Source organism: Podarcis bocagei (assembly GCF_964188305.1).
Source record: "Podarcis bocagei genome assembly, chromosome: 5".
Lineage (NCBI taxonomy): Eukaryota > Metazoa > Chordata > Lepidosauria > Squamata > Lacertidae > Podarcis > Podarcis bocagei.
The window spans coordinates 28,744,972-28,763,954 of record NC_138129.1 but is presented as its reverse complement, the minus strand read 5'-3'; the positions used below and the strand labels follow the sequence as shown (position 1 = coordinate 28,763,954).

General features: G+C 44.8%; 2 protein-coding genes across 13 annotated transcripts in view; one reads left to right on the top strand and one right to left on the bottom strand.

Moving 5' to 3' along the window:
* The window catches only part of LOC308588109 (uncharacterized protein), a 336,103-nt gene that overhangs the window by 222,577 nt on the left and 94,543 nt on the right, over positions 1–18,983 (bottom strand). The window lies entirely within an intron of this gene.
* SGK2 (serum/glucocorticoid regulated kinase 2) overlaps positions 5,856–18,983 on the top strand; it is a 35,613-nt gene continuing 22,485 nt past the window's right edge. Inside the window, exons 1-3 of one of the 7 annotated variants that reach the window (XM_081196505.1) lie at positions 5,858–6,016; positions 13,984–14,204; positions 17,557–17,596. Coding sequence is in view for 5 of the 7 variants with exons in the window: in XM_081196499.1 (XP_081052625.1) it covers positions 14,153–14,204 (52 nt within the window). In the remaining 2 variants the exon portion in view is untranslated. Of the gene's footprint in view, positions 6,017–8,976; positions 8,995–13,983; positions 14,266–17,556; positions 17,597–18,983 lie in introns of those variants that run through there. The other 6 variants (XM_081196499.1, XM_081196497.1, XM_081196503.1 and 3 more) reach the window with 6 other exon arrangements.

Below are 18,983 nucleotides of genomic sequence, written 5' to 3'. Positions count from 1 at the left end.
TGTCTTTTGATATTTGCACCTTTGTGTTTTCATGATGGAAATACTATAATTGTATCCAGTGCAGCTATTCTGGAACTTTGTGTCCTGAGTATACAGAAGGTTAATATAAAAAAAAAGCAAGATGTGATATGTTTCGTCAGTGTTTTACAATAACAATAAATGTGAATTATGGAATTATACAAATGATATAGAGTTGATGTTTTTGTTGTTTTCAGGGATTTTATTATGAATCATTTAATAATGGTTATGATGATGTATGTAAAATAAAGTTGAAATGAATATTCAAAGTAAACAAAACCTGGAATTCATTGCATTTTTAAAGGTGTGTGTCAGAGTGCTTCTCATGGGGGAATGGCACACTGAATGGGGGAATATGCCCACCATGAGTTCAAACTGCTGACAACATACACCTGAGTGTAGTAACTCTATCGAGACTTTGTCACATAGTACACTCACTTCCTTCAAGTAATACTGTCCAGAACCTCAACAAAATACAAGCGTAATAGCCTGTCCTTAATGATGTCCACCATGCCTTTTTCCATGTTGGGGTCTTCACCAGAGGCATATATCCAATTTAGCGCTAAGTAACCCTCCCATCAGTGCAAGGATTTACCCTCGTGCAGTGGCGTAGCATGGGGGGTGCCAGGGGTGCCGGCCGCACCGGGCGCAACATCTGGGGGGGCGCGCTCGCTGCCTCCGGAGTCGCCGAAGAGCCTCGGGCGCAGGCTGTAGCGAAGCCGCATGTCTCGCGGAACCGACGAGCTGTGCGCGCGTCCGGGCTGAAGGCGCCCGGCAGGCAGCGGCTCTCTGCGCTCGCCGCGGAGGACGCGCCAGGCAGCCCCTCCTCACAGCCCCGCCTCCGCCGGTGCTGCTGCAGCTGCTGGGCCGTTGCATTTTCCTCGCCTCTCTGCCCCCCTCCTCCTCCGGGCAAGCGGCGTCGTTTGGGCGGCAGCGCCAGCGGCAACTCGCAGGTTAGGGGTTAGGGGGGCGCAAATTACTTGCCTTGCCCCGGGTTAGGGGGCGCAAATTACTTGCGTTGCCCCGGGTGCTGACAACTCACGCTACGCCGCTGCCCTCGTGCAACAAAACTTTCCCCCCTTTCTTAACCCTAAATCTGTTCTGGGGATTTACCTCTCCAGAGAAGATTTGGGGGAGGGTGTCAGGCACACATGTGGAGAGGGAGAACTGGAGAATTCCTGTTGCACAAGTGTAAATCCCTGCACTGGTGGGACAGGTACTTGGTGCTACATTGGCCATAAGCCTTACAATTCAGTCTGATCCCAGTGTGCTGGGCTGGTTGATAACAGGGTCTCCCCAGCTTCTATGGCAAACCAGTAATCCCTTTCTCAAGGCTATGGGGCTAGGAAAGTGACATGTCCAGTGGTTCTCCTACTTCTTCCTCCTTAGGACACTCTAGGGTCATAACCAGTGTGCCAATCTCTTGAGGTGGTAAGGGAAGCCTTGGGGGTGCCTCTACTTTCCAGCTGGCAGGGAAAGAAGCAGTAACAGTCGTAAGTTGGCAGTCCCTCAGTTTCCCTACGGAGTCTCAGGAGGCATCTCAATAAACATTCTTTCTAGCTAACTGCAAATTGGAGCACTTTCCCATGAGTAAAGCTAATGCAAGGGGGAGGCATCCCAGCCTGATATTTGCCCCTTGTGTTTTTTTATCCTTTATTATTTGCACTCATTGGTTCGTGGGAATGTTTTAAACATACAGCTACAAACATAAACACCATCGAATCACCATAATTCACACAAGTGGCCTTGTGTGAGCAATGTAACATCTGTAATGGAGGCACTTGGAAGATTGTATGGGTTACACCTAGGGATGGAAATATTGTGAGATGAACTTTAACTGCCAAAGCAGCTGTGGTAATCTTCTCTGTGTCTCCTTTTGTAATGGATCCCCAAACACACACACAAACACACACACACACACACACACACACACACACACACACACAATCTTTGAAAATGCTTCTGCGCCTGCTCTTAGAAACATTTGGAGGCCTATGGAAATCCCAAAGTGTTAATATATTCAGTCAGCTTATGATTGCACTATACTTGACCACTCATTTCTATGCTATAGAGTGTGACTAGTGTGTTTTCCTCTAAGTATAAATAGACGTAAGCAAGAACCAGGAGGCAGTTGCTGCCTACTGTTAATGTAATCCAGGCATAGGCAAACTCGGTCCTCCAGCTGTTTTGGGACTACAGTTCCCACCATCCCTGACCACTGGTCCTGTTAGCTAGGGATGATGGGAGTTGTAGTCCCAAAACATCTGGAGGGCCGAGTTTGCCTATGCCTGGTGTAATCTTTTTACAAGCAGAAATACCCTCTGAAATAGATAGTGGATGCACACAACCTGGATATTTTCTCTGTGCACACCTTGCGCTCATCATTTTCTTCTGTAAAAGTACAGTGGTACCTCGGGTTACATATGCTTCAGGTTACAGACTCTGCTAACCCAGAAATAGTGCTTCAGGTTAAGAACTTTGCTTCAGGATGAGAAGAGAAATCCTGCTCTGGCAGTGCGGCAGCAGCGGGAGGCCCCATTAGCTAAAATGGTGCTTCAGGTTAAGAACAGTTTCAGGTTAAGAACGGACCTCCAGAACGAATTAAGTACTTAACCTGAGGTACCACCGTACCTAACTTCTTCAGATCTCCACCAAGTTCACACGACTCCTTTGTCCCTCTTTCCAGTTCCTTGCACATCCTCCCCAGTCATCTGTAAAGGCAAAAGTAAAGGGACCCCTGACCATTAGGTCCAGGCGTGGCTGACCCTGGGGTTGCGGCGCTCATCTCGCTTTATTGGCCGAGGGAGCCGGCATACAGCTTCCGGGTCATGTGGCTAGCATGACTAAGCAGCTTCTGGCGAACCAGAGCAGCACACGGAAATGCCGTTTACCTTCCTGCTGGAGCGGTACCTATTTATCTACTTGCACTTTGACGTGCTTTGGAACTGCTAGGTTGGCAGGAGCAGGGACCAAGCAACGGGAGCTCACCCCGTCACGGGGATTCGAACCGCCGACCTTCTGATCCGCAAGTCCTAGGCTCTGTGGTTTAACCCACAGCACCACTCACGTCCCTCCAGTCATCTGTAGCTAGCTGTTAAAAAAAGAGCATGAAATGCCTGCATCAGTATGCTGAACTCAGTTTACTGACCCAGAATTCTAGTCACTAATGTTCTAGAGCCAATGTAGTATGGCACCTTAGACTTCAACCAGATTCAGAGCTTTGCTCAAACACAAACTTCTCTTGGGTTCCCCACCATCTCTCTGCCAAATCTACCTCACAGGGGGGTTGCAAGGATAATGACGGTGCCGAGGGATAAATGGACACCACCACGGGCTTCTTGGAAGTCGGTATACCGATGTAATTATAGTAATTAAGCAGCGATGATGGTTCTGCTCATAAGAGCTGATACCCCTGCTATTGTCCTAAACACAAAACCATGTTTTCACATGCCAGTTGTATGAGACACAGCCTGCTCTGGCTAGTCTTGAGAAAACCTCCCTTCTCTTTGTTTCTGATATTAAGAACTGTTTATGTGAACTTGTAGCAGCTATGAGAAAAAGGGCAGTCTCTGTTTTCACTAAGGCAAGACAACAGAGCAAGATAATAGAAGATTCCACTTGTTAACCCTTGCTTGCATCTGTGACTAGTGACTAATCTGGGTTGTTTAACAATATATGCTGCCATTTTGGAACTGCTTGTGCCCATGGCTACAGGCAATGGCCAGGTATGCTGTTTTTTTTTATTGAGAAAAGTGAACTGGATTTGATGACTAGATGTGTGTTCTTGTGGTGAATGTTCTCTGCTGTTCTTTAACTGGCCTTTCTAGACTTTTTTTGGGGGGGGGAAATGCTTTTATTATTTTAATTAGTCCAATTATTGCATTGATGGCAATCTGGTGTCAGTCATGTGATGTCCTGCCACACATAAAAGGGGATAGTACCTATGAAAAATATTTTTTTAAAAAGAACATCAGGAGATAATAAGCTCTTTACATCCTGAAATAGGAAATGCATAATGTCCAATGAAATTGAAGAAAGGTCGGTTTAGGAGACAAGGCTGGGGAGGAGGAAGTAAATGGTGCTGATGTTGGCCACTTTTTTAAACACCAGACTCTAAAGAAGTACAGTTATAAATTAAAACACAACTTTAGGACGTACTCCCAGGAAAGTGTGGTGAGGATTGCAGCCTTTCTTCTGAGTCAACATACTCAGACTTGTCTGGTAAGACAGGCAGGCTTACAGTTAACCACTTACAGAAAACAAAAACAATGGCAATTCCTTCTGGACAAGAGACTTGCCATAATCCTCAGCTCAGGCTCCCAAATCATACGGGGACTGGGTTTGTGTGACAGGCTTATAATATTTTTTTGGTAGACCAATCCTTCCTTCTTTTAAGCATGAAGGAAATTAGGCAATGGAGGATTGAGATTCCGAGAGGCTTAAGCTGCAATTCTAAATACCCTTGCTACAAAGGGATTTATGTGAAGACAGTGGGGCTTACTTCCAAGTAAATAGGCACAGTTTAATGGCATTGGAAAGGCAAGACTGGCTAAACGGGATGAATGAGACACTGAACAAGCCTCTAAGGATATTTCCAGGTGGGTGTTCATTGTGGGATAATTATTTTTTGCTAAATCCACATGATGTCATAGATCAGATAAATCAACAAGCGGTTTGATCAAACTGCTTGTTGATTTATCTGATCTATGACTGTCAGTATTTTGCAGGAAAGATTCAAGCATACACCAGTGGATGGAAGTGCTCTATGGCAGTTTTAAAAAAGAAAGTAACTTCTTGTTGTTAGGAAAGTTACAAGGAAGTGCTCTGAAAAGCGTGGCATATCAGGAGGAATGTTCATTGTTGTATAACCTCTCTGCAAACACATTAAAATGAATGCTCAAATAAAGATCAGAAATATTATAACCTCTGGGTCAGCTTTGTGTAAGCAGATCAGGATGAATGCTCAATGAGGAGGCTGTCTGGAGGAGGCCAGATACACAAACACACATATGGGAAGGTTGAAGTCAAAGAGCATTAATAGCAGCTAAACCGTGAGAATCGCGGTAGCCCAGTTTCCACAGAATACCCTATGGTATTCTGCTGCTCACAGAGGATGCACGTTTAGCAAGAGTGGCGCTTGCACATTACATTCAACAAATGCACAGTCTGTGTACTTGTGCACACAATAGTTCAGCTGCACACTCATACAGTTATTCGTGCTCTACGTTCAACAAGTGCACAGTCAGTATATACAATAGCTGAGCTGCACAAATCAACAAGTGCTCATTCCTTCACCCAAACGCTTGTACATGGTGCGGAAATGGCTTGTCCCTGTGTTCAGTGTAATGTAAAAAACAAGCCTGAGGAAATGGAAGCATCAGGAGGTGACCAAAAAGAGAGCTGTATGGTGCATGGAACACAAAGAGGAGCCACACTACATAAAAATCTGGTCGGGTTATGGTGCGTGACTGATGGTGGAACTCCTGAGATCATAGACGTGGCTGGCACAGTCAAAGGTATTCAGGGTGAAGTAGCACTCACAGTTCCCAAACTGTCACTGCTGCCGGCATTTAAAAAGCAACTGCAAGCTTTAATTACCTCTGTTTGGCCCCAGCATGTGACTCGCTTCCAGACAACAGTGCACTTTGTTTAAGCAGTTTTCATTTTCATCTGAGGGGCTGAGCTGGCCTCTAATCTTCCGGTGAGGGAAGCTGCTCTCCTCCACCAACACGACCAGCAGCATTTCCACCCCTCCAAGCCAATAGCAGGGTAATAATTTACTTCCCAGCATAAGCCACTCCTCGAAAATATACTTGTGACCTTCATGCTAATTCATAAAAACGAAAACAACAGTCAGAGCCGGGGAGAGGGAGTCTTGCAAGCAGGACTACTGTAGTTACAGGTTGGCATTCTTCAGCTTCCTGAGACACCTTGAGACCCCTGCTTTCTCGAATTCCATCCCCGAATAAGCAAACTTTGGATCTGCACACTTACTCAGGTATTTCTGAAGACTCACCAAGGAAGTGCTTCGGGAATAAACTGATTCTAAAACCATGCAGAATATAGGTGGCAGTGGGACAGTTAGGTAATTTTAAACTGCAGCTGTCATGGTCTGGGGCGCTTGTCTTTAGATGCTAACCAGTATATGATTTAATTTGCAATGGTAAGACAGCTCTGCTATGTTTGGGGCTCTGCTGCTCATTCTGTTGAGCTGAAGCCCTGAACTTCTGCCCCAAAGACCTGGGCTTGTATCCAACATAGTGTTAAGTAACTGTCCCATCAGTGGAAGGATTTACAGTTCTGGAACAGGCCTCACCCCCCTTCTCCTTGCTTGTACGTGTCCTGTGTCCTCCCCAGATTTGCTCTGGGGGATTGCTGGGGGAGGGGGACCCATAACAGATTTAGGAGGAGTGAGGGGAGGGGAGGGGAGACAGGATCCATCATGCAAGCATAAATCCTGGCTCAAAAAGAGTGCTATAGGCAGTTGAAGTAGGACAATTGCATCCTTCCACACTGGGTTTGAAGTTTTGTGGGCAACAGGCTTCTTTGTTCTATGCTCCTGAAAGCTCTTGCTTGGGTATTACAGATGAAGGGTGCAACTTCTCTCTGTGTGTAGTTGTGGTTATGTGGTTGTGTACAGGAGGAGTTGCAGGTTTATTAGGAAGAACAGACCCCATGGTTTCAGGTAGGCAGTGATATAGGCAGACCATGCAAGAGCAAAGCAGGGCTTCCAGATCATACTGTAATTTAGACCAATGATCGCTGTGCTGACTGGGGCTGATGTAGTCCACCTGAACATCACTAGGTGGGCAAAGGCTTCCTTAGTAGCATGTCTGAGAACATCTGAGCCATGAGAACTGAGGAAATCTCTCTTCACTTATTGTTATTCCTCTAGGAACTAGACTGTGGAAAGGAAGAGATTGCTTCTCTGGAGTGGGCCACATAGTAAAACTATCAATAAGAAAAAGGAGGAAACTGTTCATTTCATAATAATTTTTAAAATTACTCAGAAAATGAAAATGAAAAATGTTTAGCCTCTGCAGAGTCTCCTTCAGTTATTCTTCCATTAATTTGAGGTACATTCTGTTGCCCAAACATTAGGTTAGATGATGTCAGCTGTTCAATGAGCATTCATTCTGATTTGTTTGTGGGAAGTTTTGATGATGTTGGGTCAAGCAAATGCTATCCCACACTTTTCAGTGCAGTTTCCCCACCCCTTTTCCTATTGCATAAGTCCAGTTTGGGGCAGGAAACAGGTTTGTTGCACAAGAGCTCCAAATCAGCTTTAACTGCACAAACTTGAATTTTCTGCTTTGCGACTGAATCCTACCTGAAATTAGTGACAGTCTGGAAGCAACACCTGATAACAAAGTAAGCTGATGATGGAGAATTGCATGGTGTTCTGTAAATCCTTCCCTGATGCTGACCCCTATTGCTCATTGCATGTTCAAAAAAAGCAAACCTGAGGGCAATAGATAATCATGACGACTGCAAGGAAGATCGTTGCATTGAGGTTAGGGATGAAGGTGAAATTCAATTTAGCTTGCATTTAAAGGGGAACCTACCTAATCCATACTTTCTGAAACAATACACCAACTTAAACACAGCCGTCCATTGAAATTCTCTGAATTTTGCAATGCAGTTCTCCAAGTCATTTGTATGAAAATGCATATATTAGTGGAAATAGCATGCAGAAATCCATTATATAAGGGGAAATTGCATTGCAAAAATGCATATTCTAGGCAAAATTTCTTTCAGAGATGTGTTGTTGCTTTTAGAGAAATGCGCTCTAAAATGCTGCTGAATTTTCACGATGACTTGTTTTGTTTTTAAATTGCAAACTGAGGTGGAAATGAGGAGAAGGGAACTTTAAGAGCAGACAAATAAGAAACTTGAGAGAAAGTGACATTGACACATCTACCCATCCTTAACAGAGGCGGGCACAGGAGGCAGCCTCCAGTATCTCCAACCTGCAAGGAACCCAAATATATTAATCCATGCACGGCAATTCATTTTTAGTGCTAACAGCTTGTGCATTTCTATTCAGGGGCACATGAGAGTCCATGTGTTACCCTTTGTGTAGAAGTATGCACCAGTGGCCTATATGCATGGTTTAAGCTGTGGGCCTTCTTTTGGATGTGGCTGATTTGGACCTCCAGGCTAAGCATCTGACCCTGATTACAAAGTAAGTTGATGGTGCAGATGATGCATGAGGTTCCCCTACCCTGCTGCTGACCTGTGTTGCTTATTGCATGCCACCATTTGATCTCCCCGCCTTTCATGTACAAAAAGAGAAACATGGTGACAGTAGATAACAGTGCTGGCAGCAGCCAAGGGCACTGAAAGGAGGCATTCTCCAAACCACTGGACCCAGCCCAAATTTATTCATCCATTCTCAGCAACACACATCTAGGGGTGTTGTCCAGTCAAAATATATTCAATGCTGGTAAGTGATACATAGATAGAGCATGGCGCCCACAGGGTTCTCACCCCTAATGCTAATGTGGTACAATGGCTACAGCATTGGACATGGGCCTGGGAGACCAGGGTTCAAATCCTTACTTAGACATGAAGGGTGACCTTCAGCCAGTCACTGCCTCTCAACCTAGCCTACCTCACAGGTTTGTTGTGGGGATGAAATGAGGAACCTTGAGCTCCTCGAAGGAAAAGGTGGGATCTAAAAACAATAAAATAAAAATGTGCGAGCAGGCCTTAGATCAGTTGTGAGGTTGGGCCAAATTATATTAGGCATACAAAGCTGTGATTTTGGCCTTTTGTCTCTGGAGTTCCGTCAGCATTGAAACGATCTTGGCTGCTTAATATTTAATTTATGTGTTTAATTATTAAGCAGCCTAGTTCTTCTTTTGACTTGAAGTTGGTCTCAAGAGGGAAGAAGGCATGGCAAGTGGGGACTCGCACAGTTGCTGCCACATCTCATGCGTGGTGGCTTATCAGCACAGAGGACAAAATGTGCAGGTAGGATAATTTACAGCTCGCGCCTGTTGATTAAGCCTTTTACTACCCTGAGAACTGTCTTGATACTAGAATAACAAATGGGAGCTGTCTGGGCAGAGAGTGTGCCAAACCTAGTCTCTCTTCATCAACTGCCCCGACTCCATCCTTGTAATTATTTTAGAAATATAATGTATGTGCTGTTTCATCAGCCGTGACCCCCGCTAATTGATTTACAAACCTCGATTAGCGGTTTATTGCTGCCTGGCACGCTTCCACTCCAGCTCTTCCGTCACGGTTCAGCAGAGCTTCGCACAGCGTTGTAAAACTGTCACCTGCTGGATTCAGCTTCTTGACAAACACACAGAGTCCCGTTTGTCTCTATACAGCATTTATTTCCAACATTTCTCAGGTATTTCCAGGGCTATTAGCAGCCATACCAAGACCACGTCTTTTCCCCACAAAGTTCAAAGTGGGACTGGGACACTTTTCCTAAGCTCCGCCCGAGCTTCTAAAAATGACGTCAGAATGGTGTAGCATCATGGGAAAAGCTTAACTCGTTAAGTTCAAGCTCCCACACCCCCCCTTGCTGCACCTTCTGACAAGACCCTTTTGAGTTCAACACCTTCCCCTTTGCCTTGTGCTCTTTCCCAGCATCTTTCCCAGGCACCCGTTGAACCCCTTCAACACTCCCAGAATCACACTGTGCGAACCAGGCCCACGCACTTGTCGCCTGGTACCTGTCCGGCGGAATTCCCTTCGTTGAGCGACTAGATCTTCTGGGCACAAACTCAGATGTTACCTCTGACTCACTGCCACCAGGACCTGTGTCCTCACCCTCACGGGATTCCCCCTCTGACTTAAAACGTTTTCGGACCTTCTCCATTACACTTACCGGAGAACTTGGCTCGCTTTTGGGTGTTCTCTTAACCTGTGGAGAAACTACAGATACCTTCTCCTGTTCCTGACTTTGGTCAGTTACCTGATCGTCATCATCAGACTCAGTTTCTTCTTCCTCCTCAGAATCTTCCTGTTCTGAATCAGAGAGACACTCTGAGAGAACATCACGCTTGGCAGCAGGTTTTGACTTTTCATCCTGCTCATAGAACTCAGCGTGCTTGCTGATCAGTAACTTACTCTGATCACCTGATGGAAATGCAAATCTCCACGCATTCGCTGTTGGCTCATACCCACAGAAAATCATTTTTCGGAACTTGGATCCATCTGACCCCTGCAACGCAGCAGGTACTGACACAGATGCAAGTGATCCAAACCTGCGCAAAAAATGAATCTGGGGTTTCCTGCCATGCAACAGCCCAAACGGTGTGTCCCCTACCATGGAATTGTAGGTGCGGTTCCAGGTGAAGCTCACATACTTGATTGCCTCCAGCCAAAACCTTGGAGGTAACCCAGAATCTTTCAGCAACACCTGAGCAGTTTTAACCAGAGCCTGACTCATCTGCTCTGCCTTCCCCCCCCTGATTGGGTGCAGTCACTGTGTGACGTATTCCTTTCTTGCGAAAGTACTTCTGCAAAACAGAACCTGTAAATTCAGCTCCCCTGTCACTTGTGACAGCTTGCACTTTGGTGGAAAACTTTTGTTCCACCTCCTCAATCCAACGTTTGATCAGCTGTGCTGCATCATCCTTGGATTTGAGACCATGTGTCCAGGAATTCTGGGTAAAATTATCCTGCATTGTGAGCAGATATCTTGACCCTCCCAGACTTGGTTCCTTTACAGGACCCCACAAATCTATGTGAATTTGTTCAAAAGGCCTAGTGGTTATCCTCTCAATCTTTGGATAACTGCATCCTTTTATCTTTGCCAGCTTGCAAGTTTCACAACTTACATCATGTCCACATTCTGAAATCTTACACCCTTTAGAAACTTCCTGTGCTGTTTCATCAATGTAGTGTGTGTGCTCTGCTTATGGTTCTTTATCTCTGAACTGAACTGGGAACAGATGGTGCTACAAATAGATGGCTGTCCTTGGTAAAGCAGGGCTTAATAGGCTTGTTCACAAGTTCCACTGAATGCAGGTACAAGCTGTCTCTGCACGTGTCCAAGTGTTTATGAAATAATGTGCATTTGCTGATTTGCTGATTTGCACAGCTCAGCTATTGTGTATGTGGGTTGTACACTTGTTGAACACCTCAATAGCCACGCTGGGTCCCTATGCCTGTAGCATAAAATCATAGGATTGTAGAGTTGTAAAGTACCCCAAGGGTCATCTAGTCCAACCCCCAGCAATGCAGGAACCATAGCTAAAGAATCCCTGACATATGGCCACCCAACCTCTATTTGAAAATCTCCAATGAAAGAGAGTCCACCACCTTCTAAGGCAGTCCATTCCACTGCCAAACAGCATGCTAAAGAGAGAAACAAAAACTGACCCAAGTCACCTTTCAGATTCATGGCTGAGTTAGGATTTGAACACAGCTCTTTGTCCCACCACCACTGCCTCAAGCCTGTTGTTACTCACCATTCGTAAACTTTTATTGCGCTAACAAGAGCCATGGCTTTGGTGTCCCTCTGCCAAAGGAAGGAAAAGAAAGAAGAAGAAAAAATCACCCTGCTACACCATACCGGCTCCCTTTGGTTGACACATGTTCCCTCCTGCCTCTCTTTCCTCCTCCATTCTGCCATTTCGGGGGGGGGGGGCAAAAGGTAGGCTGGTGAAACAGTTGGGCTTCCTACAGCCTCCTAGTTGCTAGGATTCCTGGAAACAATGTTGGACTAGAAGGACCAACCATAGTCTAATTCAGCAAGACACATCTTGTGTTCTTACACAAGAGCGAATGCTCAAGGTCACTTAACACATTTAGTTACGCCTCAGCTGCTAAGGGATCCTGAAGGCGCACCCTTACTTTGCACATTTAAGACATATCAGTGGACCACAGGGATTCTTAGTAAAAGGAGAAGAGGAAAACAGTGCATACAAGGCTGACATTTGTCCAAGCATGAGATGGCAATTAGCTGAAGATTTCTGATGCTTCGGTTCCCACAACAGCAGCAGCTCTTAGCTATGAATTGCTCACAGTACTGTAGACTCGGACAAAACGAGACCACAACAAGATTTCAAGGTTGAACATCCAAGGCATGCATAAATACTGTTCTTGCTACGCTTGCCAACCATTCCTTTTAAAGCAGGAATAGAGAACAGATGTTGCTGCACCACAGCGACCATCATTCTTTACCATTGGTCCTGTTGGCTGAGGCTGATGGGAATTGGAGTCCAGGCAGACCTGGAGGGCCACAGGTTTCCCATTCTCTGTTAATCAATTCATTCATTATTTCAAGGCCAAATGCTATGGGTGGCAAAGAATAGCAGCACCAGTTCTGTTTATACTTAGCCGCTTGTATGTATCCTTCTGGAATAAATCCAGGGAATGGTGACTTCATGTGACGCACAACAGCAACCACATGTGATAAGCAGAAGCTCTGCTACTGGATATGCTCCTTTGCTTAGTCAGAGTTAATAACACAGCACGATAATACAGTAACATTTTACTTGAGTACAGGACTTTGCTCCTGACATGCGAGCACCTCCAAGCGTGGAAAACTTTCCACAGTGCACCATATGGCTGCAGTTCTTAAACTATTGCAAAAAAAAATAAATGGTTTTGGTATATAATATCATAGCCTCTTGAGACCTATGCTGGCAGAAGATGGGGCAGATTCCATGTAATGTTTTGGTTAAGTTTGTATCTTTTAAAAGCTTCCTTTTTGGACTACATACACTCAGGGTTCAGGACCCTTCACCAAAACTTATGTTCAAGCATTGGTGGTTGGTGGGGGGGTGGAAGATTAATGGGTTGGGTCTAGTGCTGTGCAAGCAAAGTCTCCCAATCTTCTGGAACAGATTTTGAGGGTGCACAGAGAGGTTGCTGGGGAGAAGAGAGCATGCAGACATCCACTGCACAAGCAGAACAGTAGTGTTGGCCACAACCAAGTATCACTATGCACCTCTCTAGGACTTTGGCTCATCTGAAATGCATTTGTCTCTCACATCTCTTTGGATTTCAAACGACTTCACCATCCCAGGCAGGACTAGCAGAGATGCATTGTGGGTCAAGAGAAATGCTGAATAGCTCATGCTCTAATTGGGTTGCATTTCCTGTATATTATACTGAACTGTACCATTTTTCTGTTTTTATATAAAAAAAATTAGTTGTCTCAAAGGATGCTTTATAGATTCCCCAATGAGCTGTCAAAGTCATTTTCAGCCGTCTTCTTGGAACAGCTGTTCCCGAAAGCTTGAGAGACCAACAGGAAACTAGCCTAAGGGTCAACAGCATCTTGGGAATTATTCCAAGCCATGGTGCATCCAGACCAGCACTCTTGTCACATTTCATTTGATGTCATTTTACTTTGTGTTCCTTGCTTACCTGGTTCTGATCTTTCAGCATTTAAAATACTGCTGAATTTGTATGGTAGTGCCTATACACACTCCGGTGAGTTAGATGGGTGGAGTGCCAAAAAGTATGGGTCCATCGCCACTGCTGCCCTGCCAAAGGGCGAGAGGCACCTATTGAGGTCATAATGGTGATGTGTTCTGAGACTTTGAGATCTCTTCCAGGAAAAAAATTAAGAGAAGAACTGAGCAGTCCAACCTCTTCCCCCTTCTTATTGGCTGGGAAGGGGTTGGATTTGGTGGTGTCCCTCTGCCACAGGGGCAGTGAATCCTGTTCTGCTGCCGAAGGAGAAATAGGAATAATCACGAATGCCTAGAGTTTCCTGTGAAGAGGAATGGATTCTTTAGTGACTCTGGAAACTGTAGCTATGCAAGGGGAATAGGAGTTTCCTAACAACTCTTAGCACCCTTAACAAACTACGGCACCCATAATTCTCTGTGGGAAAGCTATGACTATTTAAAATGGTATCATACCACTTTAAATATATGGTGTGAATGTGGCCTTAGCATGATAATGAGTTTCCACCTGTGTTCAGGCTCAGTTGCTGGCATCCAGCCAATGCATAATCACGTCTTGCTTTTTACTTCCTACCTGTAGGAGAGCTGACCTTAACATTTGCAGGAGAAGGACATAAGATCAGAGACCTTCAAATTACCTCTCTGTATTCCTTGCTGCCTAGACTGCTTGGATAAGGTCAATTGGACAAGAAAGCTGACCCAGAATTTCTCAAAAAAAACCCCAGCATATACATTTCCAGGCTGACTTGATGCACCCACCTGGGATTGAGACCGTCTTTGAAACACTGGGAAAGGCAAAAGGTAAAGTCCAGCTTATTCCACACCTGTCAGAAAAGACGAAGGAGCTGATCTCTAATGTCAGGTAAACTCTTGGACTCTAAGACTTACAGCATGTACTCTTAATAGAACTAACATGGATTGCTTGCCTTTTAACATCCTTTAAATAATATTGCACTGGCCCAGTACGGTTTCAAAGTGGTAAAAAAATATATAGATTTCTTCCCACCAATTCCAGCTCATTTTTATGGGTGAAATGGAGCAGCAATAAACATTTAGAGGTTCGAGTGGTAATTATCATTGCATGCAAATCGTGTTGTTTGTGTGTGGCATCTGCGAGGTTGCCAACTGACTAAAAGAAATCCAGTCTGGCCAGCTCTTTTGCCTTTAACAGCATTAAAGAAATCAGTAGGAGAAGGTTTTTATGGCATGGAGTTGGGCATTATCACCTGCTGATGTTTTCAGATCGTGCTGCTGTTAAAAATGTTAGCAGCCCTAAACCAGCCTGTCTGCCACACCCCTTTTCATTTGAAAAATATCTGTCTACTCTGTGTGTTTTTAGAGCTTGTTTGGTTTTTTGCAGTCTATTTTAATACCCTCATTGCACCTGCTACGTTTTTATCTCAGCTTAATTATATTTTTATTGCTGGATTCTCTTGAATGTTTTTTTTTTAATTGCTTGGGTAACTATCTGTAACTCGCTAGTGAATGCTGTCATCATAGTAGTGTTAGTTGTTCTGGTATAATAGTTAGGAACTGAGTATTGTATTCATCTGTGGTTGTTGGCTGTGATGATTCATGTAACAAATGATGCAAGGCCACTTTGAGTGCAGTAATTTCAGATAACAGGTTAATAATAATAATTTATTTGTACCCCGCCCATCTGGCTGGGTTTCCCCAACCACTCTGGGTAGCTCCCAACAGATTAAGAACAAAATAAAACATCAGACATTAAAAACTTCCCTAAACAGGGCTGCCTTCAGATGTCTTCTAAAAGTCAGATAGTTGTTTATTTCCTTGACATCTGATGAGAGGGCGTTCCACAGGGCGGGTGCCACTACCAAGAAGACCCTCTGCCTAGTTCCCTAAGCTCACATCTCGCAGGGAGGGAACCGCCAGAAGGCCCTTGGGGCTGGACCTTCTTGACTTGAGTGGGAGGGGGTGACTGGTGCTAGAATGTGCAATACCTCTTTAAGTGGCAAGCAGCTCTTAAAATATATGAAAGGAGGCACATAAGGTTGGTCCACACCAGCAATTTTCCTCATATTCACGCAAAGAGAGGGAGCAATTTGCACAGCGTCCCTCACTCTGTAACTTTCTCTGTTACACAAAAATATTGTATAATTGACCTAGTTTGAGGTGTCCCATCTTCCTGCTACTTAGTGGTGGAGCCTTGTCCCCCCCCCATGAATTTCTTGCATTGTACAGGAGTGCCCATTTCCCCAAATACCTTACTAATTTTGTCTGTTATCAGAAGAAGCCACAAATCAGTTCCTACTCAACCACTTCTGACACAGCTGAGCTTTGTCATTATTGTAATGTGTGTGAGTTCATAGGCAGCCTTTCAGATATTTGGGACCTAAGTTGTTTAGGGCTTCAACTCCTAATGTGAGTACCTTGAATTGGGCCCAGAAGCAAGCTGGCAACCAGTGCAGTTGCTTTTTAACCAATTTTATGTACCACTCACACATGGAGGGAGCCAATGATTTCACAATGATGGGAATACTTATTTTTTATTACTAATTTTTTTATTAAATTTGTATACTGCCCTTCATCTGAAGATCACAGGGTGGCTCATAACATAAAAATACAAAATGAGAAGACAAAATACGTAATAACAACAAGAACAGAAACAAATTTTAAAAACCCATCCCTTTCTCTAGCATACCACACCCATCAACTGCCCCAGAAAAATTGGGACATCCCATTGGCACAGCGACCATTTTGGAAAAGCGATTTTTCCAGGTCCACAATCTCATGCAGATCACATGACTTGTGCAGAATTTCAAACCTGGGAGATGGTGTCCTGGGTTTGGGCATTGTCATGTTAGATGGTTTGGCATACACCTCTGCCTCAACACAGCAGCATCACCCCCCTCCTCTCTCAATTACCTATTTGCATACAAATCCCCTTTAAAAGAAAATACACTGTGATTTATTTATTTTACCTTGCATATATTAAAATTTTAATGTGCAACCATGCCGTAACAGTTACACATACCCAGTTTAAAGGTAAAGGTAAAGGTACCCCTGCCTGTACGGGCCAGTCTTGACAGACTCTAGGATTGTGCGCTCATCTCACTCTATAGGCCAGGAGCCAGCGCTGTGTGCAGACACTTCCGGGTCATGTGGCCAGCGTGACAAGCTGCATCTGGTGAGCCAGCGCAGCACACGGAACGCCGTTTACCTTCCCGCTGGTAAGCGGTCCCTATTTATCTACTTGCACCCGGGCGTGCTTTCGAACTGCTAGGTTGGCAGGTGCTGGGACCGAACGACGGGAGCGCACCCCGCTGCGGGGATTCGAACCGCCGACCATGCAATCGGCAAGTCCTAGGCGCTGAGGTTTTACCCACAGCGCCACCCGCATCCACCCAGTTTAGCGCTTACTAAATGGAAGAGGAAATGCAACAAGCACTGTGTGTATTTTGTACATAACAGAAAACTTTCTTTTGTGGAAATCTTGAAATTTAGCCGCCTTCCATTATTATTTAGAGGCCCTTCATAATCTGAATAAGCCGTAGCTTACTTAGCTTGCATGCAAATCTGGCAATGAGAAAATCCTTTTCTGCCCTCTCCCAGTAATTTCAAGGAGCATGTATTGGATTTATATCCCATGCTGTGCAGAACATGGACACAACTGTGCTGAACAGTGTGGTGGGACTAGAGAGGATGTGAGTGCCGAGTTCTACACCTGGGGCTACAGGAAGCAGTTGTTAATCAGGTTCTGCCACTCACCCCACCCCAGGCCATGACCTTGAGCTGTGCTGAACAACACAGGCTGCAAGTTTCCCTGAGCATGCTGAGGCCCAGGCAGAATTCCAGTGAGGCAAAATGGAAATTAATATTTGCATTGATTTTACTTCATCAAAGCGAATATTCAACATATCTCACACCCTTGTGGCTAAGGAGAAAAGCTTGAAAGAAAAACTTCCAGAGGATAAAACACATCAAAGTGAAGTGAAACAATCCCCTTGTTTATTATTTCATAGAATTGTAGTGTTGGGAAAGCACCTGAGGGTCATCAAGTCCAGTCCCTTGCAATGCAGGAATCTCAACTGGTGGCTTTAGAAAAGCTGCTTTGGGTAGCATGACAGAGAATGGCTTGTAGGTTACTCGAAAACAGCTAGCAACTTGCTTGTTTTCTTTACTCAACCAGGATGTTCACTCACCTGACAGAAGCTGTGACGGGTTGACAGGTGTGTGCTTATTTCTCTCTTCCTTACTCTTACATTTAATTTACAATTTGGCAATGTTGCCATCTGCACAGATTTAATTCCATTTATTTCCATAATTCAGACAGGAGGGTCCACAGGACTGTGATGTAGGAAAGCATTGAGATGTGGGAGATATTACATGCAAGATTTACACGCAAGCTAGGTAAGCTTGCTTAATTCTGTGGTGAGGATAAGTAGTGCTTATGAACTACTTCAAGTGGCAAAGGAATCTCGACAAGTGGAACAAGGCATGGCACTGAAATTGTGATAGGAAATATGCCACTGCTGGATTTCTAACTGTATCCCAGTTTGCTCAAGATAAGGCGAATAGTGAGTCAAATGTTGGAGTGTAGAAACAGACGGTTCATGATTTTCTGCAGGGGTGTAGAACTGTCTTTAGCCCCACTTTGTGCATTTGCCGGTGTGGTTTAAATTTGAACCATATCTGCAAAGGGACAACTTCAAAGGTGCTCACTGTCAGCTCTGTCAGCAAACCCTGCTCCTCAAAAACCAATCTAGGGCATACATTAAGCTTCCAATTGTTTCTTTACAGCTGACTGTACCTGCCCCAGATCTCATATTCTATATGACATCAGGTGTTGAGCAGGTTGGTGTGGTTGCAGAGTTAAGAGTTGGCCGTGATGTGGCTTAGAGGTAGAAGAGGTTGCAGGCTGGTAACGATAGCAAGCTGCAGAGAGGGTCAAAGCACAATGGTTAACTTCTGTTGAATCTAGGACTGTGGCTATAGGAGAAACAAGACCCTGGGGTTTCAGGTGCTTATCAGCGTGGTGTCGTGGTTAAGAGCGGTGGACTCGTAATTTGGTGAACCGGGTTCGCGTCCCCGCTCCTCCACATGCAGCTGCTGGGTGACCTTGGGCTAGTCACACTTCTCTGAAGTCTCTCAGCCCCACTCACCTCACAGAGTGTTTGTTGTGGGGGAGGAAGGGAAAGGAGAATGTTAGCCACTTTGAGACTCCTTAGGGTAGTGATAAAGCGGCATATCAAATCCAAACTCTTCTTCTTACCTAGGGTCTGTGTTTTCTTTTGGAAATGAGGCACAGTGATATATGATATATAGTTTATTTACACTTATATACAACCTGAGCCTACGATGGAGGTGTTCACAGCAACAACAATCCAAGAAGGTCTTTCTTTTCCCGTAGCTGCAGCCATGGATTCAAAACATCAGCCATTGTGCTCTGACCCTTTTTTCAGCTTGCTGCCTTTACCAGAGTGTAACCTTTTCCCTCCAGGTCATATCACAGCGAACTCTAAAACTCTCTTTCCAACTCTGCTTTGTCTTCAACACTACATCTGAGCCAAGGTCTCACCTGCTTGCCATCTGGCTCTCCTAACAGCTCATTACCTT